The sequence below is a fragment of the Tamandua tetradactyla genome, chromosome 1 (genome assembly GCF_023851605.1).
Source record: "Tamandua tetradactyla isolate mTamTet1 chromosome 1, mTamTet1.pri, whole genome shotgun sequence".
NCBI lineage: Eukaryota > Metazoa > Chordata > Mammalia > Pilosa > Myrmecophagidae > Tamandua > Tamandua tetradactyla.
Genome location: NC_135327.1, coordinates 14,677,761 through 14,701,602, shown reverse-complemented (window position 1 = coordinate 14,701,602; position 23,842 = coordinate 14,677,761). Strand labels below are relative to the sequence as shown.

The window sequence follows — 23,842 nt, the reverse complement described above, 5'->3', positions numbered from 1 at the left end:
CTTGAAATGCCATAAGGGGTTTCACTTTATTTTTACTTCAAAAGCAACACCATAAAAATCCCTGATGATTAGAACTCCAGCTGTCTTAAGTTGTTTGTCAAGGGATCAGTTACTCAAATCTCCTATGGAGGGAAACAGTTTCAGGCGAGAAGCCATGGGAGCTGAGAAACACAAATGGCTCATCTCTGAAAACCTTCAGACTCCCTCCGGTTTGCTGCCTGGCCTGCCCCTGCTCCCCCTTCTTTAACCCCACCATCTGCTCTCCAGAGAGCAGATCAAATTTTTGGGCTAAGGTACTCTGGCGCCAAGGACTCAGCCCCTCTGTGCTACCCCCTGCCCCCCACCAACTTAGAAATCCAAAACCATGATCCAAATGGACTGTAGCCACATAAAACCACAAAGTAAAGTTTATAAAGCTTTATTAAACATTTCAAACAGCTGTGCAACAAACACACCAGAAAGAAAAGCTCCAGAATAGCAGTCCAAAGACTTCACAAGTATGGCCTCACAGTCCCATTCCCTAGACGGAGTGCCTCCAGTTCTGTCCTTTGACTGGCCCATCTCCCTCTCGCCGTCCGGCAAGAGAAGATGGATGGTTCTGACTGGGAGGACAATCATGCCAATCCCCAGTGGGGAGGGGTCAGGAGAAAGTCTCTTTGCCAACACTTGTTACTGAAGTGCAGAAAAAGAAAAAAGCAAGTGACAGTCACAAAGTCTTCCTGTGTATTCTTCATAATGTATAGTCTATATGCGCAGGAACGAAGAGGCTCCTGGTGTGAGGACGATGGTCATCGCTCCCCTCTGTCTTGTCTGAACCACCTTGAAGTCCAGTGTGCTGGTCACTCTGCAATCCCCATGCTAAATAAAAACTGTAGTGGCACCTACTATAGCTAGCTACTGCTCAAAATCAGAACATGTTCGATAAAGCTTCTTTAAAAGGAATATGCACACGCATTTGTACAAACACACACACACACACACACACACACACAAACACACACACACAGGGCACAACAAAAATTATCCAAACACATATCAAGGAGATCATGGCTGTTTATGAAACATATAAGTACTCTCCCATTCACTCAGCTGGGGACTGCTAGATGTACATGAACACACCACTCAATCCTGCAGAGCATGCACAGGAGACACAATGAGGCCCCCCTCCTCAGTACAGTCAAGAAAGGCAGGAGGAAGAGCAAAGGAAGTGAGGCTGGGTTGGGAAGCCATGAGTCCAGACACCCAGGTGAAAGAACAACATCCATCTGTTGCTTCTTTCTGAAAAATGAAGTGGAAAAATACTGGAGATTTGTGGACAACAGTCAAGGCATGATTCTGTCTAGCCTGCTGAACGGAGAAAAAAGGATGAAAAAGCGAGGCTCTCGGGCGTCAGCAATCTCTTCAAATTCGAGATAAGTGCAAAAGTGAGCCCTGTTTTAGACAGGTACTCCCCAAAAAGGAAAGAGATAGAAGAGAACTAAAGGGAAACCAGGAGAGGGATTGAGGAGACATAACATTCTGGGAAGGAAGGAGACCCTGATAATGAGGGGGTCACAGAGGTGACAAGACTGGCATTTTATCTGCCTCAGTCACCACAGAGCTGTTGACCAGAATGGGTGCAGACTCCTCGCAGAAATTAGGCGAGGGGGTGACCATCCCGCCAGCTGGGGACTGAGATGAGGACAGAACACACACAACCACAAGACCACCCACGACTAGAGGACTCAACATTAAGAGCACCGGTCAGTGCCATTATTCACATTATAAGGATAAAACATCACATGCCAAAAAGGCGCCGTCAGGAATGTGGCACCCGCGGGGCCGCGGGATTTTAACTCCAATGCTTTATGATCTACGTCAATGCCTCCCCTCCCGTCTTCTGCTTCCTTGGAAAGCTAATTGGGCAGGCTGTTAGGTGCCCACAATGCCGGGGTCATGCGCCAATTCCGGAAGCGGGGAATCAGAGCAGTGGTACAGGAAACAGTTTCCCCAGCAGCTATAGCAGATGAGGAACAGGGCTGCCAGGAAAACCAAGGCACAAATCGTGCAAGGTTTCCGCTCCAGGAGGAAGCTGAGCAGGTAGAAGCCCATAAACATGGAGTGGCTGAACCACAGGGCGGGGTTGAGGGGCTTGGGGATGAGGAGGACGGGCAGCAGCCACTGGAGGCAATACATGATCTCTGCTGGACAGGGCCTTCGCCAAGGCCACAGGGCACTGTTGCAGGAACCGACCTAATGGGAGCCAGCGGGTGCAGGTGGCTGCCCTCTGCTTTCTTCAACCCTCACTCTCCAGGAGCTGAACCGCTGTGCTCTCTGTCAGCCTGAGATCACCAAGGCAGCAGGGATCCTGAAGAGAAAAGTCAACACAACAGACAAAAAAAAAAAAAAAAAAAAAAAAAAAAAACCAGACAGACAGACAGACAAAAAACAAACAAACACACAAACAAAAAAAAAAAAAACAGGAACAGAATGTATACTTATTTGGGAAAATGGATCATGATTAACAACAGCAAATGTGAATGCCATTTCCTCCCAGCCCACCCATGGACGTCTACTCTTCAAGTCGCCAGTTCCAGAAGCCACCTGGGGTATCTCCCCTGAGCTTTTCCTGGGTTCAGTGGGAAGGCTCTCTGGCACGGTTCGGCACAGTGGACTGGCTTTGCCTGGGCCCTGCCCAGCAGAGATCATGTATCGCCTCCTGGGGCTGCAGCCCGTCCTCAAGGGGACCAGACCACACAATACCGCCCTGGGGTTGCCAGAGAATGGCCATGGGCTCCGTGCTGTGCCCCCATGGGATAAAGACAGGGCTCTGTATCTAGTATATTTTACGGAGAGCTAAAGAATTTGGTGCTTTGCTCACCTTGCAACCACTGGCAATGTTTCAGGAAGTGATGGTGGGCACCACCAAAAATTTTGTTCTAATATGGTAGCCTGGACCGAACTTGCCTTTTTCTAATGGCCTGGCGTCATTTTGCCAAAATCAGCCAACTTCTTGGAAAGTCAAGGTAAGGGGAGGACAGGGACAAAACACCACGCTACTGTACTGTATCCAAGCTGACCAGGCTGGGATTACTTACACCTCCATCTGCTGCTGGCACTGTATAGAACCTGACCTCTATTAGCTTTTAATAAAAATTAATTTTCCAACCACATAGGGGTAAATGCCTGATGACTCCGGAGCCAGACAGCTTGCTGAAGAGAAGAGGTACTCTCGGCAGGCTATCAGTGACCTGAGGCCGAACTAGCAAACTGCGCTTGCTTCTTCCGGTTCTCAAGACCCCGCGCTCTACAAGGGACCTGCCTCGCTGAAGAAGCGGAGCTGCAGTAGCCACAACCCTCTGGTGGTGGTAACAAAACCCAGCTCTGCGATCTGGACGCCCAGCGCAAAGGTAGAAAGAAGGGTAGAAATTGCACTGGCAGAAGGAGACCTACCAGAACCTTGAGGAGGAGGGAGAGAGAGGTTAAAAGACCAGCAGGCCCCAAACGAACCCAGACCTACAAACCTCGCTCAGAGGGCTCCTTCTTTCCGTGCATACAAAGGGCGCTAATCTCTCCCAGGGAGCTGACACCAGACGACTCCCGCTTTTGCGCCCAGAATGCAGTGCCCTGATTCGGCTCCCAATAGTGGCCGCTATTGATCCTGATTTTCTCTTTGCCGTAAAATATGGGACACGAGCAATCAAGGAATGACTATCCACTTAGGGACCGTCACGAAGCAGAAGATAATGGGGTTAAAAAAAATTTAGTATTAGGGAAGGAGTGCTGATTAGAGACCTGCAATGCCAAAACTCCTGGAAGGAGGCACCTTTCCGCTCTAAGGAAAGGATGATCATCCCCCTAGGTTCGGTTTTCCTGGTTTGCAGTCCATTCCTAAAGTGGGTTATGGAGCGGCACGAGACACTAAGCTCGAATTTGCAGGCCAAGACTCAAGGAGAGGTATGCCCCAACACCAAAAGGCAAGCATTCCCTACCTTCAAACTATACCCTCCCCAGAATTGGGGTCCACTCCATTTTATATGAAAATTCAAAAGCGGGCATAGCAGAATTTTCTAGAAAGGGACTAGGACGGTACTCAAGAGGAGGGGGTCGGTGTGGAAAAAGCAGATAGATTATTTTTTTTCTCTCCTGGCGAATGAGGAGCGCCCCCGGCCACCCCTCGTGGACCTCCCCCAGCGCGCATGCGCACTTTGATGGCGAGCGGGTACTTAAGACCCAGCCACCGCGGTTGCAGCAGTGCGCCCAACAGCGGACTCCGAGGGATCGGCGAACCCCTGTGAACCAGTTGAACCTCGGCAGCGCTTACTCTTAACCGCCCATCTACACCCTCGGAATCATGGCGGCAGTGGCTGCAGCCTCCGCAGAGCTGCTCATCATTGGCTGGTACATTTTCCGCGTGCTGCTGCAGGTAAGTGTGCCTTGGTTCAGGGTGGGACAGGGGCTCCCTATGCGCACTCCCTGACCAGTCTGCCGCGTCGCGAATGCCGCCTCCCGGTCCGGTGCTGTCCCGATTGCCGCGATCCCGGCCTACCCAAGTGCCTCGGCTGGCACCGCGCGCCCCGCTTGTTCCCCATGCCCTCCTCGTCGCGCAGACCCACCCTAGTGCCCTCGCGCCCGACCGGGAACAAAGACTTGGGGCGCGGCGGGCGCCCACCGCGGACGATCGCCGAGGCTCTTAACGACCAACGCGGTAAGAATATCCGTTACACCCAGACTCAACCCCAGGAGGGAGGCGGGGCGCGTCTGTTTCGTGAAAGGAGACTTTACAGCTCAAATAGGGAAAATTTTCCGCCTTAAAAAATTGCGCATTGCGGGGAAATTTTCGTTAAAAAACAAAATAAAACAACAACAAAAAACAGCGCTTGCGAGGGTGGGGCAAAAAATAAGTTAGAGAAAGGCACTTCTCAGAAAAATTAAGTAAAAAACACTTCACAAAAAAAATTAGAGAAAAAGTGCTTCACAGAAAAAATGGATTAGAGAAAAACGCGCATTGCAGGAAAGACAAATCAGACAAAAACACGACAAAAATGTATTAGATAAAAAGCGCACTGCAGAAAAAAATTAGACAAAGGAACTAACAAAACTGTACAGAAGCGCTTTTCAAACAAGACAAAACAAAAATACAATTAGTAGAAAAAAGCCCTTCGCAGAAAAAAAATGGAAGGGGAAAAACCGCGTTTCTAAAAAGGACAAAGCGCTTTACAAAAAAATAATCAAAGACAAAAGCGCTTTGCGCAAAAAGAAATTAAATCAGAAGATAGCACTCTGTGCATAAAATAATTTACCCTAAAAGCACCCTTTGCAGGAAGAATTCCCTGCCAAAGGAATCTTTTGCCAAAGGAATCGCATATTTCCTTCAAGGTGTTCCTGGAATGCTGCATTTACTGGGTAGGATTCGCTTTTCGAAATCCTCCAGGGACACAGCCCATTGCGAGAAGTGAGGTATACCTAAGTTGTGGGTCCAATCAGCTTGTCGCCATGCAGCCCTCAGTGCAGTTGGAAAAGCTCCAGCTGTCCTGACTCGTGGACGAGCTGTGCCCGCACCCGCCTCTCCGGCCTACGTCGGACAGGCGGGCGGGACAGGGGGTGGGGCAGGGGCGGGCATGGCAGCACCGTAGACACGCTGCCAGTTCGCTCCACTAAGGGTAGGTCCTGGGTCTCTCACGGCAGGTGTTCAGGTACTCCCTGCAGAAGCTGGCATACACGGTCTCGCGGACCGGGAGGCAGGTGCTGGGGGAGCGCCGGCAGCGGGCCCCCAACTGAGGCCCCAGCCCCCAGCCCTGGGCGGCCGCGTCACCAGGTGCTCCTGTGCGTCTCGGCCAGCATGGGAGCCAATGCCGCGCAGGAATGGGGGGTCCCCTGTGCTCTCTCGTCAGAGGAGCACATGCCAAGGTCAGTGAGGGGCCAATAGCCGCCCCCCCGGAGAAGCAGCACCGACAATGACGAAGATACCAGTACCCTTCCAAACCCCATTGCACCGGTCCCACTGCTGGGCAGGGTAGTGGGAGGAGGGGGGGATGTGGGGAGCAGGTCGCTGAGATCGGGGCCTAGGCATGGCATTCTGTTCTGGACCAAGTTGGGACAGCGTCATTCCGGCCCCACAGCCATGGCCACGCCTTAGGCCCCACCACAGAGATCCAAACACACTATACCAGCCAGCAGAATGGACATTCAACATCACCTGCAGAAGCCCTGAATCTCCGTGCAGAGAAGGCTCCCGACTGCGTGCGGTGTGGCAGGACTTGACGGGGAGAGGAAGGAGGAAGGGAGGCGGACTCAACCGGGTTGAGAAATAGAGGGGCCCTCCCACCATCCCTTGCCTACGGGATATGCATTCCTGCCTTGCTGCCTTTGCTCCCTCTATTCCCCATCACCCCTCCTCCTCACCTCCCAAGCCCACTCCAACCCAAAGAAGTGTCACTTGATTTGGACCTTTTCAACAAGTAAACTAATCCCAGCTTTACTAAAAATATCTTCTCCGAGCCCCAAGCCCCAAGCCCCTCACTGATCTTGCGTTTCCCTGGTCTCACGCAGTTGTGGTCAATATTGTGGTAATCGCTAATTGTACTGATTGTTTAAGTGTGCGTTAGTTGTGTCTCCCCAGCTAGATTGTAAGCTCCTGGAGGACAGGGACCACCTCTACAAAAAAATAAAAACCAGTACCTCCCCCATTTCGCACAGTGTCGCTGGACCCTGCGGGATGGCAGAGGCACACCAAAAAGTTGTCTGTTGTGACTTCTTTTGTTGCTTAGACTAGGATGATGTGCCATTGAGGAATAAGTACACTGCTAGGAGGAGGCAGCAAAATGGGAATAAACTGGGATTCTCACACATGCAGGCCTATTTCAATTTAACACTGTCCTGAGATAAAGGACCACTCTTACCTCCAAAGAGAAAAGTGGGCTCCTTCACTGGTTTCTGGAATAAGGAACCACTTCCTTCTTCCCAGAGGAGTTGGGCAATGCCTTCTTTACTTGTAGTCCTGGGATAAGGGGCCTTAGCAAGTAATAATCACTTTGAGAAAGATAGAAGGAGGGGAGAAATGTGGGAGGAGCCCTCAAAATGGGATACTAGGAATAGAGAGGGTGACTTGAATTTTAGAGCACAAAACCTCACACCAGACCTCCAGGGGTCCCAAGGAAATGTGCACTGGGCAGGATGGGCACTGACTTGGATAATGAGTATGAACAAGGGATGTGGTACAGCAACTCACTCACACCCCCTCAGCTCTTCCAAGCCCCATAACTTGTACCTAGACTACTACGAGGGCATAGCCTTGCTGTTATCCAGGGTCTCCCCTAATACTCCTGCTCACTTTCCCTATTACTGGGTTCCCTGCTTCTTCTAACACTAGCCCCCTTATTCTTAAGGTGCTTACCAGGTCCCTGGCCCTGGGCTCTCCTCTGCCATCACTTCAGGGTGGGTGGTGGGCTGCTCAGCTTCTCTCTTCCCTCTCCCACTCCTCAGTAAATCAGGGATCCTTTTACTTCGGGTCAGCTGAATGCCTCACCAAAACAGCTCTGCCACCTGTTCAATCTTGTCTCTGGCTTTATGTGTCCTTGTCACTACACATTTGTTCTTGGGCCAATACCAAGAAGTGCTGAAGGGCCATAAATCTCTCTTCCTGCCACTTATTCAAATCCCTTAGTCACAGTTGTTGCAAATACTTCTAGAGCATAAAGTACCTTGCCCCCTTGAGCCTGATCATGTTTTCCTACCATAAGGCACCTATGGCTTAAATTTATCATCAGAGAAATTGGAGAGCTAGGAGGACAGGGGGAACAGTGCAGACCTGGCCAAGTCAACTCCCACCCCCCCACCTCAGTTCCTCTCTGTAAAAGGGCCACTAAGATCCCTATGAACCCCAACATACTATCCCTATGAACCCCAACATATTCTGCCACTCAGGTGACAATCAGGACTCAGTAGGGTTGGATGGGAGTGTACAATCTGAGGTTCCATTTTCCTTAGGCTGAGTGACTCCAGCTGCTATCATAGCCTATAGGTGAAGCAGGTCTTGTCTTGCCCCAGTGACTCATCTGAAGGCAGTACTAATATCTCCTCCCTTCAGAAGTCCAGATCTTGGCAGGCCTCAAATGTGGGAGTTCCAGAGGTTTTCCACAATAAACCCACAGACCTACAGACATATTTCAACATGTGTTCTTAATGATGGCTGTCCCTTCCCTCAGAGCCTTTGAGGTAAACCTGCAATCCATTGTCCCAGAGGCTCTAATCTCAGCCCAAATAGCAAGGTGGCTGGGTTCAGGAACGCAGGTGGGAACAGTATGGAAGTGCCTATTACCCTGTAACCCCTCAGAAGACAGGAGGCTGGTGGCAGCCCCAGGACTTTCTAGATGATTTTGGCAAAGCCCAGCTGTGGAGCTTACTTCATCTGTCAGCAGGGCTCTGGCCTCAGCATGGTGAGATGACAGACTTCCAAGCAAAGGCTGCCCTAGTGGGACTGAGTGTTGCCATGTCCATGACCCACTTCTATCCTTTACGTGCAAACCCCATGTTATGGTAGCAAACACAATCCACCAGATAAGACTGTGAAGGAATGTGTTCATTTTCCATCCCTGTACAATGCCTAGAAGTCTGGTTTAAGCACACCTTATCTGTAAAATTCTTTCTAAAACTGTATCATTAAGACATTTTATTCTGATAGAGAACAATGGGAGGAGTTGAAAATGACTAGTGCTTTATTGTAAAGACCTTAGTGCACAACACGAAATGTCCACAGGCCTCCTTTCACAGGAATCCTCCCCCCAAACTGCCTCCACCACCCCCACAAGAATTTGCCCCCAGAAGGCCAACGACAGAGCAGATGAGTTGTGAGGAGACTGGAATAGCTTTGTGGGACCCCAAGCAACAGGTGAGACCCTTGGGACTAATACCTCGAGAAGGATGTTAGTTTCTTAGCCTAACCACTTAGGGTTAAGCTCGGGGTAAGTGGGGTTGGATTAGGTATCAAGACTTTTAGAGATATGGGGTACTACGTGACACTGTTTTCTCTATCTGCGGAGTATGTGGACTGTGATTGAAGGAAAAGATGTCTGTTCTGGGGGTGAAATTGGGCGGGCAAGTTTCTTGAGCTTCAGCTGCAAGGACAGCAACAGCTTATTACATGTGGGCTGGATGGGGGAACAGGTTTACTGTGAGCCACTTGCTATTTTCGAACTTGTTATATCTACTCAGGAGCCAGTACCCCAAAGGGAGAGTCTGAATTTACTTTTTCCTCCAGAGATATGTACATGTGTGTGCACACACACAAGACACTAGTATAGCAACAGTCTCTTTTCCCTAGTGTCCTCTGACTTCCTCTGTATGCCCCAGAGACACACTATCACCATCTTCTCTGGGAATGCCTCTCTTCCCACCCCTCCACCCCTCAAATACAGAAGCAGGATCTAGATTCCTGAGTATTCCCAGAGCAGGAAGTCAGAGAGGCAGGCAACACATGGTGCTTGGCATATCACACGTTGACAGGGTTGAAATGGAATGCGTATGTTTCAAAGATAGAGAAGAACAACAAAAAGACAGCCAAACCCAGATTTCCAGACTCCTCATTGAAACAACAGATTATAGATAAAAGGTTAAACTGTTTTTGGCAGCAACTCTAGCAAAATCAATTTCAAATGTGGAACTGATCTTGTCACTGGAAACCGACCACGGCCCCAAATTTTTTACAGATTTGTTTGACATTAATTGGTCTCTGGTTAAACAAACAACAAACAGGTTCTGACACTTGGCATTAGCATTTAAACTGGAACTTTTGTTTTAAAACCCCACACTTTGGTGTTGCCATCCAGAAGGCTGACGGGATGATTGGACCATATCAGGCCGGGCAAACAGAAGCTGTTCCCAACACATCAGTGCTCTGAAAGGGATAAAACGTGATCCAAACCTATAAACAAAAAGGCCATTTTTTTCCTACGACAGATCCTATTCTCCCAACATTTGGCATTGAAAGGGCCTAGAAGGAAACTAAAAGTTTGGAAAAGGGAAGGAAAAGGCAACTGTCCCTGCCCCCAACTCCTATTCTTCCTCTCCAGGCCAATTAGTGTGCCAGGCATTCCGTTCCTTCCGCTGCCCTTGAGGGCCACTCCCCACACATATTGGAGGAAAGGGAACGGGTGTCCAGACTTGATGTAAAGTTAGATGAGTAAAAGGCGCAATAACTCGAAGCAGAATGTCTACGTATCACCCCAGATCCCAAAGAGAATGGGGCAGGAGAACCTTTCCTCCTCTCTCCCCCACGCCCCTTCTGATGGAAAAAAAAAAGTGGTGGGGACAGAGTGACAAGCTGGGTCCTCTGTCAAGGACCTCCAGGCCGAAGAGATGGTGTTGGCGCTCCACAGCCCCAGGCCCCGGGCTCTACCTGACTGATCCCGGGAGCAGACGGACACGCACTGACTCTGGAGGCTGGAGGGAAAACCCATAAGTCCGATAACCCGCCGAGAAGGGATACCCAAGGCCCAAACTGGGGAATTCCCTGCCTCTGGGCAGGAGTGGCTCCTGGGTCCACAGAAGGGACCTTACTGGGGTGAGAGACCGGGCGATACCTAGGGTGACCCCAAAGGGACAACATGGCGGCGCGGCAACACTGAGGGCTTCTCATCCCACCCCCCTGCAGGCCGACGCCAAGGTACCTGCGAGCTCTGCCATGGCGCCGCCGCCACTGTCGCCGTCGTTGCTGCAACCAGCTTCCACCTCAGCTCGCCGCCGACGCCGCAGAAAACTGGGGAGACGCCCCCTTGGCCTTCTAGCCAAGCCGGTCGAGGACCCCTCCGGGGATCAGGCTGTCTACAGCAGATGCCTGATCATACGACCAAAAATGTTGCCATCTCCGCTCAAAATACTCTCACTATCAATCCAAGATGACCCTTTTCAACTTTATGACGTATTGGTACAAAACTCTGGAATGCTGAATTCTTCAAGTCCGATGAACTTTTAATCAGGCGCATCTTGGGCAGCTCGGAATCACGGGCCCATGGGCTCCTCATACATATGCAGCAGATTGTGACCCTTACCGCTGAAAGGCGAGGGGGCGGGGACTAGTCCCTGTGCGCGGTCCCGGTTTGTCACGTTGGTTGTCCTGGTACCACTTACTGGTAAACCTTCTGGTGATTCACAATCCGCTCCCTCCCTGGCCCTTTCTACAAGGGGCCAAGCCTCATCAACGGCAAGACCTCGGGCGCAGAACCTGGGAACTGACTTGGGTTAGGATATGTTTCCTCCCCTTGCTCTGGGACTTGCCCGCCCCGACTCTCTGAGCTTCCCTGTGTCTGATAAAATGCCGGTTTCACAGGGTTATCATGGGCATTACATGAGTCACTGTATTCGTTTATTAGCTAATTAGGTACATTCCTTGAGCTCATACTGTGTGCCAAGCTCAGTGCTAAAGGCAAGGGGCAGAGCCTAGGTCCTTTTTCTGACCTCAAGGCATTGCCAGTTTCGGGGTGGGGGTGGGGGGGTGAAGAGGAAAGGCGTTCATCAAATCATCGTTCTATGTTAATAAATGTAATCAAATAAATATATAATTATGCATCATGGGGAGTGCCATGGGGGAAGTAAAGAGTGTTAAAAGAATTGTTAGAGTCTTAATGTAGGGTGAGGGGTGAGGGCAGGGTGCGCCCCGGGAAGACAGCATTTAGGCTGAGAAATGAAGGACAATTTAGGAGTTGTGCAGAGCACGATGAAGGGAAAAGTGAGGGGGGAAAAGTCGTATGCAGAAAGAACAGCTTGCCCCCTGCATGGAGGTGGGAAGGAGCAGAGTGAGGGTGAGAGGTGATCAGGAGACAGGGCAGGTAGCACTACCTAATGAACTTGGATTTTATCTTGACAGTAATGGTAAGCCGTTTTCATCAGGGGAGTGATAGCAAATTTAGACTTCTAAAAGGCCTCTGGCTGCCTGGCTTGGAAGGCACTTGTTATTGTGTATGGGTAAATCAGTTAAGAGTCCATTGTAATAGAGTCAAGAGGTTATTCTTATGCGTTATATAGGTGTCCCTTTTTAGTTTATGATGTATTGGAGTGGCTAGAGGAAAGTACCTGAAACTGTTGAATTGTGTTCTGGTAGCCTTGATTCTTGATGATTTTATAACTATATAGCTTTTACAATGTGACTGTGTGATTGTGAAAACCTTGTGTCTGGTGCTCCTTTTATCCAGGCCTCGGAGAGATAAGTAAAAAAATTATAAAGGCAAAATAATAATAATAATAAGGATAAAAAAATAAATAAACAATGGGGGATAAAGGGTAAAAAATGGATAGATTGAAATACTAGTGGTCAGTGAGAGGGAGAGGTAAGGGATATGGGATGTATGAGTGTTTTCCTTTTATTAATTTTTCTGAAGTGATGCAAATGTTCTAAAAATGATCATGGTGATGAATACACAACTATGTAATGATATTGTGAGCCATAGATTTTATATTGTGTATGGACTGTATGTGTGTAAAGATTTCTCAATATAAATATATTTAAAAAAAGGACTTTGCAGGTCTCCAGACACAAAGTGACTAAGAGTAGTGGCTTGGGGAGAGGGAGAAGTAAAGGATACAAGAGTGAATATGGGTGGGTACTAAGCCATCAAAAGCAGTAATACCTAAGTTTTAGCCTCAAGTAAATGAAGATGTGAAAGAGCCATCTACTAAGGTGGTGAAATCTGAGGAAGAATCAGGAGTTCAGCTTTGAGAAATTAACTTTAAAATGCCTGGGCAACATCTAGGTGGAAAGGGTAAATAGGCAGGTTTATATGAGACTGGAACTCAGAAGAGAGATGAGGGCCAGAGATATATCTCTGGACATTGTCAGCATCGATGAAATGTAACGTTGGGTAAAATCAGCACACAGGTGCTATGCAAAGAATGAGACCCCAGGAGTGGGAGGGTAAAGTGGGCAGAGGTGGAGGAGCCAGGAAAAGAGGCTGAGAAGCTACAGCCAGTGGGGTAGAAAGAGGACCAGGAGACTATGGGATCCCAGACAAAGGGTTTCAAGAAGGAGGAAACAGTCATCAGTGTTGAAGGCCAGGACACAGGAGGACAAAGACGGGACCATCTGGCTTGGGAACGAGGAAGGCTTGTGAACTGCAAGTTCCAAAGGAACCCTAAACCAATTGGTTAAAACAATAAGTAGGGCAGGCCACGGTGGCTCGGCCGGCAGAGATCTCACCTGCCATGTCAGAGACCTGGGTTTGCTTCCCGGTGCCTGCCCTTGCAAAAAAAAAAAAAAAAGTAGCCTGAGGTAAGGTGGGTGGCTCTATGGCAGGCTAATTGAGTGATTTGGCAATGTCATTGAAGACCTAGGTTCTCCCCACTTCTCTGCTCTGCTACCCTCGTGTTGGTTTTATGCTCATGGTCAAAAGATGGTCACCGGAGTTGCTGGGCTCATTACCAGGTCAAGGAGATGTCCCTTCCTCCTCTGGCTGAGATGCAGACAGGCCTGGAAGTGGCGTCTCACTGTCTGGCTGCAAATGGGCTACAGGATCAGTGCACCTACGCAGGGTACACCCATTAGCCAATACTGGAGGGAAAAGAAAAGTCTGGTAGTGTTCACTCTCGTGTAGAAAAAGAAAGGGGACTAAGTATTGGCAAGGATGTGGAGCAACTGAAACCCTTGCACACTATTGGAAGGAGAGTAAATTTTGGAAAGTTGGTAGTAAATTTTGGAAAGCTAAACACACCTACCCTGTGACCTAGAATTTCTTCTAGGTATTTACCCAAGAGAAGTATGTGCCTATGTCCACAAAAAGACTTGTGCAAGAATATTCATAGTACCTTTATTTATAGTGATTCAAACTGGAAAGAGCCCAGTGTCCATCAATAGGGCAACGGACGAACAAATGGTGGCATATTCATCCGACGGAATACCTTTACATAAACAGCAAACTACTGATTCATGTCATGCTGTGGATTAATCTTAAATATAGTATGTTGACTAAAAGAAGCCAGAATCAAAACCTGTATAAACTGCATGATTCCATTCATGTAAAGTTCAAAGACAGGCAAAAACTAGTCTATAGTAGAAATCAGAATAGTAGTTACCTGGGTCAGGGGGAGTTGTAGGTGGAAAAGAAGCAAGAGGGATTTTTCTGGGGTGCTGGAAAAGCTCTATATCTTAATCTTGTTGGTGATTACTTGGGCAAAAATTCATCGAACTATACCTTAAGATCAAGGGACTTTGTGTACTTTATGTATATTTTACTTCAAGAAAAATAAAAGAATAAGAAAGGGAAAGGGAGGGGATCTACCAGTCCATGTCAAGTGATGTATGCCTCCGAGTAAGCAAGAAGTCTGTTTTGGGGTGTCCTGCCCTCCAGAACCTTCATGCCACGTCTGGGGTTGACAAGGCCTTGTCTCTCTTCCTTGGGGCCCCAGAAAACACCTGAAGGAGGTGAGCTAGGGCCTCCCACTCATATTAGGGCCAGCTCCTGCCCAGCCTGCCCTCTTCCTCTCCGCCCACAAGACTGCCCCACCCTCAAAGCTCAGTTGCAGGTGGTGGAAATGACACCAAAGCTGGGCTCTGACCTAAGTGGCCTGGAATGTCTTTCTGCCTAAAACTTTGCTCAACAACCCTCAGTTTCCTGCCCAGGCGTCTCCATCCTCGTCCACCTGACACCTCAGCTCACCCATGACTCCTCCTGCCACCTCTTGCCCCACACTCCCCAATATTGTCCATCATAAATCTCTCTTTAGGCCAATTCTGTCCCCATTGCCAAAGCCTTGGTCCAGGTCACCCTCACCTCTCTCTGGACCCTGCATCAGACTCCTCATTGGTCTTATTTCCTCCAGTTTCACCCAGAACTATCACCCACCCATACAGCAACCAGGATTATCTTTCTAAAACGACCCTATCACTTCTGCTGTTGTGAGTGTGCCTCTCTCCCTCGCCCCCCACATCCACACCTGCCAAGATCTTCCCCAGGCTTCAAAGCCTAATTCGAATGTTACCTCCTCCTTGAAACCTTTGCATTCGCTCAGCAAACAATTATTGGGCGTCTAATACATGCCTGGCACTGTGCTAGGTATGGAGGACAGAGAAGTAAGACAGTTGCCATAGTCAGGCAATCTGGGGAGATGAGCAAGTAAACAATGATAGTATTGTATACTTCCTCTGCCTGTTAACCTCTACACAGTAAGCAGCTTGAGAGCAGGTGTCCTTTTTTATTGCCCCTTGGCCTCAGAGCCCAGCACAGGGCCTGGCAAGGAAGGAGGAAGCAGTAACTGTTCAGTGGATGAAGGAAGGAATGAATGAAAGGTTAAGCCCCAACCCCCTCTCATCTGAACTCCAAGCTTCAGATTTAGCTGGCAACTGGGTCCTGGGAATTCAGTTAGAACTGGCTGGCAAATCAGGAGCTAGACGTAAAGAATCAGGAAACGGTTGTTTATAAACAGAACATTTTGAGAAAGCACAATACCTACTTTCCCTCGTCAGCACTCAATTCAACCCATTTTTTTCTTTTGAAAATCATCGTTGTTCTCTTGCCAAGAAATTAGACTTAGGAAATTCAACCTGTAATGGAGCAATAGTTACTCCAAAGAAGCTATCAAAAGATTTAAAATGTTTAAATATTTTACCAAGCTGACCAAAGAAAGAAGTAAGCTCTGGCATAGCAGAGATCACAGCCAGGGTTTTAGTTTCACTCTGTGTTACAAGCGTATGTGCATAAATAAGTTGCTAAACCTCTCTGTGCCTCCCTTTTCCCATATGGGGAAAACACTAGACTCTATCTTGAATGGTCTCTCACATAATTAGTATTCACAGTTACCTATGAATACTAATTATTACAAATGGATAGAACGAGCTACCTTTGGGTGGTAGCTTGGAAGCTGTGCTGTGGGAGCCTTGGTGGGTGCAGGATGACTGGGTTCAAATCCCTGGTGTATTAGTAGGGTTCTCTAGAGAAACAGAATCAACAGGAAACACTCGTAAATATAAAACTTATAAAAGTGTCTCACATAACCGTGGGAGCGTAGAGTCCAAAATTTATAGGGCAGGCTGTGAAGCTGATGATTCCGATGGAGCGTCTGGATGAACTCCACAGGAGAGGCAGGAAGAGAGCCTGTCTCTTCTGAATCCTCTTTAAAAGCCTTCCAGTAATTAGATTAAGCATCACTCACTGCAGAAGACACTCCCCTTGGCTGATTTCAAATGGAATCAGCTGTGGATGCAGCCGATGAGCTCATGATTTAATTCTATGAAATGTCCTCATAGCATCAGAGAGGCCCACCCAGACAAACAGGTACCACCACCTGGCCAAGTTGACACATGAACCTGACCATGACCCCTGGTCTGATCCTGATCTGCTTGTATAACCTTGGCAAGTCCCTGTCCTGAATTGGTCTTAATTTCCTCAACTCTCTGTCCCTTTGTTTCTTTTTTTTTTTGCTTTTAAAAAGGGGGATTAAATTGCAAGTTTACAGTTCTAAGTCTGTGAAAATGTCCAAATTAAGGCAAGGCTATGAAAATATCCAAATTAAGGCACCAACAAGAGGTCACCTTCACTCAAGAAAGGCTGATGAATTTCAGGGTTCCTCTCCACTGGAAAGGCACATGACGAACATTGCTACGTTTGCCAGCTTCCTCTCCAGGCTTTTTGTTTCATGAAGCTCTCCCAGGGGCGTTTTCCTTCCTCATCTCCAAAGGTCTCTGGCTGCTTGGGCTCTTGTGGCTCTAAAGCTTTTTCCATGATGGTTTCCTCTTAAGGGGCTCCAGTAAGCAACCCCACCTTGAATGGTGAAGACACATCTCCATAGAAACCATCTAATCAAAAGTTACCACCTACATTGGGTGGGTCACATCTTCATGGGAACAATCAAAAGGCTCCCACCCAGCAATGCTGAATGAAGATAAAGGACATGGCTTTTCTGGGGTCCACAAAAGATTTAACTGGCACACTACCCAAATTACTCTGGGATGTATCAGGGCATCACACTAACTGGTACAAATCAAGATCTCACGTCTGGCCCTTGCTTTGCTACACTTCTTAGGTCGGTTTCACTAGGGGAGCAAGTGTTGCTCTTTTAGCTAAGTCTGTGGTGACACCTAGTGGTAAAATGGGTAACTGCCTAGCTTCCTTATGAAACTGTCAACAAATACCTATTCACGATACAAATAATAATGATATATAAAGTTCTTACTATATGCCAGACACTCAGTATTACATTAATAGCCTTAGTTTATTTTCAGTGTGAGCCTATAAAGTGTATACTGCTATTTCCTTTTTTTTTTTTTTTTTACAGAAGAGGAAGCATAGGTTCAGAAAGATGTGGATGGGTGCTTAAGGCTACACAGCTGTTGGTGGCAGAGCTAGATATGAATCCAGACCACATGGGCCTAAAGGCTGCATTTTTAACCCCTCTCTGTCTGGCTCCTAAAGGAGTACTTGGAAAACCTAAAAAGTCATGCTTCTGCCCTCACAGCACATAAATATAATCTGTAGCTATTTTAGGGGAAATACATGAGGCTCAGATTCCCATACCAGACAAAATGACAAAATGCCTCTTCACTCTCCCTTGGAAAATTTAGGCCCAGATTGCTCTTTCTTCCCAAGAAGCCAAGCCTATCCCAGAAGATTATGAGATCCTGCCAGGAATTAGTTATAAAGCCTAAACTCCAGAGGCCCAGCTCAGAGGCATTCATTCATTCCTACAGCCAACATTTATGGAGCACCCAGAACAAGCAGGCACCGTGCTGGGCTCTTGGGGTACAGCAGCAATCAAGATTCAGAGATCCCTGAGACACATCAGAGACAGTCTGATGGCAGAAGAAGCAGATGTAGAATATGAGATGACAAGTGTGTCAGGCTTGGAGAATACATCCCTGTGGAATCACAAACAAGAGAATCACATTCTCACATCATGGAGAATACAACCCTGTGGAATCACAAACAAGAGAATCTAAGTTAGTCTGGGGGCCAGAGAAGGCTTGCTGGAGGCGGTCACATCTAACCAGAGCCTTGAGAGTGAAGCAGGAGTTTGCTGGGTCACCTAAAATGGGTGACAGCATTTTAGGCAAGGACACCAGAATCTGAGGCATTCCAGAAGCAGGTCCTTGTGGCTGGACCTAGAGGGGTGGCCTGGGTTGTGGTCAGAGAGGTCCTCGGGGACCGTATCACACGGGGCCCGGTGGGCCAAGGAAAGGAATTTGGATTTTATCCTAGAGACGATGGAAAACCATTGGAAGGTTTGAAGCAGGGAAGTGATATGCATGTTTTTTGAAGCTCATGCCTTCTGAAGTAAATGGATTGCAGAGCAGGGGAGGAAGTGGGGAGATGGTGAGGAGGCTGAGGCAGGTGTCTAGATGGTGGTGGCTTAGCGGGGGGCAGAAGCAGTGGGGATACAGGGAGGTGGGTGGCTTGTGACTTATTTTGGAGGCGAGGCTGTTGGAACTCGCTGACTGCTTGAGTGTGAAGGGGGTAGGAAAGGAATCAAGACTGATTCCTGAGACTTTGGCTTGAAAATTGGATGGACTCACTGAAATGGGGGCAGTTAAGGGAAGAACAGCTTGGAGAGAATATCTCTTCTTATCTACCCCAAAGGGTGCAGATTCTTGCTTTGTTTTGTTAGGCTCAGATTATGCCAGGATTGTATAGCTGACACATGGATGTGAGGAGATAATGGGTGCTAGAAGTGCCACTGCAAAAATCCCCTGGGCTTTTGTTGTCCTGGCCACTATACAAGCTAGTGCCAAAGGTTGTCTATGAAGAGTCCACAAAGGGAAAAAGGGAATCAGATTAATTTTCAATGCTTAGTTCTGCAAAAATCATCTGGAGCCATTGCGCTCATTATTCTAAAACCATCAGTTTTTATGGTTTTAGATCTTGATCAGTCTTTTATGTTCCATGGCTCTTCCTAGCTGTGTTACTTACTTTGAGCACATCACTTAATCTTTCTAAAACTCAGATTTAACAATGGAATGATATGAGAGTTTATCAGGATACTGTGCTGGTTTAAAAGGATGTACGTACCCTAGAAAAGCCATGTGTTAATCAAAATCCCATTTCATAAAAGTAGAATAATCCCTATTAATACTGTATGTTTGAAACTGTAATCAGATCATCTCCCTGGATGATGTGATTTAATCAAGAGTGGTTGTTAAACTGGATTAGGTGACGACATGTCTCCACCCATTTGGGTGGGTCTTGAGAAGTTTCTGGGGTCCTTTAAAAGAGGAAACATTTTGGAGAATGAGAGATTCAGAGTGAGCAGAACGATAAGGCCATGAGAAACAGAGTCCACCAGCCAGCGACTTTGGAGATGAAGAAGGAAAATATCTCCCGGGGAGCTTCATGAAACAGGAAGCCAGGAGAAGAAGTTAGCAGATGACACTGTGTTCGCCATGTGCCCTTCCAGATGAGAGAGAAACTCTGACCGTGTTCACCACGTGCCTTGTCACTTGAGAGAAAATCCCTGAACTTCATCGGCCTTCTTGAACCAAGGTATCTTTCCCTGGATGCCTTAGATTGGACATTTCTATAGACTTGTTTTAATTGGGACATTTTCTCAGCCGTGGAACTGTAAACTAGCAACTGATTAAATTTCCCTTTTATAAAGCCATTCTGCCTCTGGTATATTGCATTCCGGCAGCTACCAAACTAGAACAGATACCTTTTAGATTTTCCCTTGGAGATTCCAGATGGGCCCACATGCATATTAGCACAGGAGTTTCTTTCTGGCAATTGGATCCATTGAAATAGGAATGTGCCTGAGATGCAGGTTGATGTGACCTTGAGAAAAGTGAACAGGCACTGTGGCCAAAAATTTTTGCCTGAAATACAAGGTGTATGCTTTACATTCCTTTGGTTGCAATGGAACTCCAACTAATTTAAGTAGAAAGGAAATGCATTGGCAAGATCTTGGGGCTCACAGGATTGAGAAGCAATTGAAGAAGCAAGTTTGGAAAGCACAAGAACTCAGGAGCGCACCTTCCTACCTCAGGGCCTTTGCACATGCTGTTTCCTCTTCTGGGATACTTTGCCTTACCTTTCTCACCTGGCTGACTCCAATTCATCCTTAAGATTAGAAGCCCTTCCTGTTTTGTTTTGTTTTCCAGATGAAGTCGGGTACCTTTGTTCAGTGCTTTCTTAGTACCAAGTCCTTTTCCTTCTTAGCCCTTGACATAATTATGACTAAATAACTGTTCGTTTTATTAGTGCCTGTCTTATTCATATAATTAGTAGGCTCCATAAGGGCAGGGGAACCCAGCACAAGAAACGGTTATCTCAGTTAGGATAGGTGAGGTTGTACTGTAGTAACAAACAACTCCAAAATCTCAGTGTTAATGGCAAATATTTATTTCTTGTTTATGCTGCATATCCATTGCAACTCAGCTGTGGCTCTGCTCCATGTCACTTCACTCTGAAATCCAGATGACAGAGCAGCCTCTGTATCGCACGGGCCAGAGCTGCCCCACCTGTGCATGCCAAGTCTCCAGCATAGGACAGGACCAAAGTTTGGTGCTACTTGATGTTGATTGAGTTGAATTGTACTGAGGTCCTGGCAGGAAATAGGGACTTAATCCTCGACTTAGGTGTGTGGGAAAGCCACAGACTTTTCTCTTATAATCTTTGTTGCTCATAGTACATGACTCTCATATCATTCCATTGTTAAATCTGAGTTTTAGAAAGATTAAGTGATGCACTCAAAGTAAGTACCACAGCTAGTAAGAGCCATGGAACATAAAAGAATGATCAAGATCGTTGGCTTTGGGGTCAGAAAGAGCTGGGTTCAAATCTTGCCTCTTTTGCACAATACAAGCATCAGCATAAATAATGATAATGGTGTGTTATTGCCCTCTGAATAAGATTCCATGAGTCCCTACTGTTAATAAAGAAGTAAAGGAGAGAGAAGGGAGAGCCCTTCCTTACAGCAGAATGCAAACTAATATAGAAGGAATGATGGAATTCCAACGATAATAGTAATAATTGACATGAGCAAGAATCATCAATGGCCTCTAAAGCTGTTGGGTGAAAGATTGAGGAGAAGGAGAATATTCATAGTCTCAAAGTATTTCCCTTCAAATTGCTTATTAATTATAAAGGGAAAAATAACTATAATGGAAACACCTGGCCAGGTCGGTGCAATGGTAGCTCAGCAGGCAGAGTTCTCGCCTGCCATGCCGGAGACTTCGATTCCCTGCGCCTGCCCATGCGAAACAAAAACGAACATACCTAACCAACACCACCTTAACCAAGAGATCAAAGTTAACATCATCAGCGTCAGTGACACCAATCAAAAGCGGTGGGCTGTCTGCCTGATGCACTCAAATGACCAATTCCTGAGACACTGGGGTTTTAAAGAGAGGAAAGGCACAAAGCAGATCAGACGCCCTGTCGGCCTAAAACTCTGTCTCTCGGAACTGCAGTATTTCTGACAGTCATTAGCAGTAGATTGGCAGGTTTTAGAATAATGAGCTCAATGGCTCCAGATGATTTAATTATCGAGCATGCGCAGATTGGAGACACGCTTAGTCACAGCTTTTATGCAAGAAAGTGGTGGCCATAATATGATGGCTGTGATTTTTAGTATTATGATGAGATGTAGATCACGTACGGGTTAAAGTCTAAGCTACTGCACATGTCATGTGGGCCCATTTTGCTTAGATCTAACTTTGCCTGTCAAGATAGCCTTGGGCTTGGGGTGGGTTAGTTGTGGGCAGACTCCAGGCTCTTTATTAATAAAATTAGGAACTGTCTTTAGGGGTCATAGACTTTAAAGTTGACAAACCGGATAAAAGAGTACAAATGAGGGTCCGTCATAAGGTTTTCACTATCATAAGATAAAGGCTATGTAGTTATACAGTTGCTATCAGAAATCAAGGCAGCTGGATAACAGTTCAGAGATTTCAGGTATCTCACTCTGTCTGCTCCAATATGCCAAAAAGTAAATGAGTAACTATATAGTGATTCAGTAATAAAAATCACCCTCTAAATCCTAACTTCTTGTTTACAACAGGATAAACCAATATTGTTATGCACCAACAAGGACCAACCTCACTTCTGTTTTATTCCGGCCAAAAGTGCATAAACTGAGTCTGGTTATGAGAAAATAATTAGAGAAACTGAAATTTAGGGATATTCTATGAAATAACTGGCCTGTCTCACCAAAAATGTCAAGGTCAAGAAAGAAAAAGAAAGGCTGAGGAACTGTTCCAGTTTAAAGGAGTTTAAAGAGGCAAAAGAACAAAGTGCAACATGTAATTCTAAGTTAAATTCTGTACTGGAAAAAATCTGCCATAAAGGACATCACTGGAAAAGTCGGCAGAATTGAAATGTGGACTATGAATTAGATACGTGTGTAGCGTTCAATGTTAAGTTTCCTGATTTTAATAATTATACTATGGTTCTGTATGTGAATATTATTATTCCTAGGACATATTTAGAGGGAAAGGGGCACAAGGCCTGCAATTTACCTTGAAATATTAAGAAAAAATAGAAGAAGAGAAAGAATGTTAAAATAAATATGGCAAAATGTTAACAATTTGTGAATCTGGCTGAAGGGAATTTGGAAGTTCTTCGCACTATACTTGTAACTTTTTCTTTATGTTTAAAATTACTTCGGGGGTGCAAGGGTCGTTCAGTGGTAGAATTTTCGCCTGCCATGCAGGAGACCTGGGTTCGATTCCCGGCCCATGCACTTCTCAAAACAAGCAAACAAAAAATTCAACAAATGGTGCTACAATAATGGAATACGCACATGGAAAAAAGAATCGAATGTGACCCCTGCCATACAGCATACCAAAAAAAAAAAAAAATTACTTCAAAATACAAAGTTAAAAAAAAAAAGAACAAATTTAAAATTTGTAGCTCTTTCATTTTTCTATATTTTATCAAAATCCCAATCTTAGCAATTTTAAATGTGGAAAGATGCCTCAGAGTTTATAAACATGGATGTTTTGTGGTCGTAAAGTGAGGCTAATCATTTCACCTCTCTGTACCTCAGTGTCCTCATCTGTAAATGGGGACGATAATTCTAACTTCTTAGTATCACTGTAAGGGCAAATCAGAAAATGCATGAAAAATATTTAGCATCAAGCTGGCACGTAGTAATTGCTTAATAAACACTAGCTTTAAAAAACAAGTAGAAAATTTTGGGGAGTAATGGATATGTTTATCGTTATGACATTGGTGATCAAATCAGGATACATATATATGTCAAAACTTACTAAACTGTACACTTTAAATGTGCACTTTACTGCATATCAATTATACTTTAATAAAATTGATTTTTTAAAAAAACTGGTTGAAGCTCCTTTAACAAACTTCCACTTAGGCAGTGCTCTCCTATCTGCTGTAATCAGTTAATCAGACCCTACACTGGAGCATGGATAATAAACAGATAAGTGGAGCTCCTCAAAATTAAATACTTTTGTGCATCAAAGAACTTTGTCAGTAAAGTAAAAAGGCAGCCTATGCAATGGGAGACAATATTTGGAAACCACGTATCAGATAGGGGTTTAGTATCCAGCATATATAAAGAGATTCTTCAGCTCAAGAGCAAAAAGACAGAAAACCCAATTTAAAAATGGGCAAAAGAAATGAACAGACACTTTGCAGAAGAGGAAATACAAATGGCTAAAAGGCACATGAAAAGATGCTCAATTCCACTGGCTGTTAGGGAAATGCAAATGAAAACCACAATGAGATATCATCTCATACCCAATGTGTGAGAATGACCATTATAAAAACAAAACAAAACAAAAAACAAGAGCTAGAGAGGATGTGGAGAAAGAGGCACACTTATCCACTGTTGGTGGGAATGTCAAATTGTACAGTCATTCTGGAAGGCGGTTTGGCGGTTCCGCAGGAAGCTAAGTATAGAATTGCCATATGAGCCGGGAATACCA

The 23,842-nt window shown here is 46.3% G+C and overlaps 2 protein-coding genes across 3 annotated transcripts; one reads left to right on the top strand and one right to left on the bottom strand.

The window, feature by feature from the left end:
* Positions 1–402: 402 nt before the first annotated feature.
* Positions 403–11,285, bottom strand: BLCAP (BLCAP apoptosis inducing factor). The gene is made up of 2 exons (XM_077169146.1): positions 10,647–11,285; positions 403–2,347 (listed from the first exon to the last, which is right to left on the bottom strand). The coding sequence occupies exon 2, from the start codon at positions 2,173–2,175 to the stop codon at positions 1,912–1,914; it is 264 nt and encodes an 87-aa protein (XP_077025261.1). The 5' UTR covers positions 2,176–2,347; positions 10,647–11,285; the 3' UTR covers positions 403–1,911.
* Positions 4,161–6,876, top strand: NNAT (neuronatin). Of its 2 annotated transcripts, none has more exons than XM_077169126.1 (3): positions 4,161–4,405; positions 5,359–5,434; positions 5,668–6,876. In XM_077169126.1, the coding sequence occupies exons 1-3, from the start codon at positions 4,334–4,336 to the stop codon at positions 5,895–5,897; spliced, it is 378 nt and encodes a 125-aa protein (XP_077025241.1). In that variant the 5' UTR covers positions 4,161–4,333; the 3' UTR covers positions 5,898–6,876. The 2 variants fall into 2 exon arrangements, with proteins under 2 accessions (XP_077025241.1, XP_077025250.1); XM_077169135.1 differs by having other exon boundaries at positions 4,176–4,405; positions 5,359–5,439; positions 5,668–5,881.
* Positions 11,286–23,842: the final 12,557 nt, after the last annotated feature.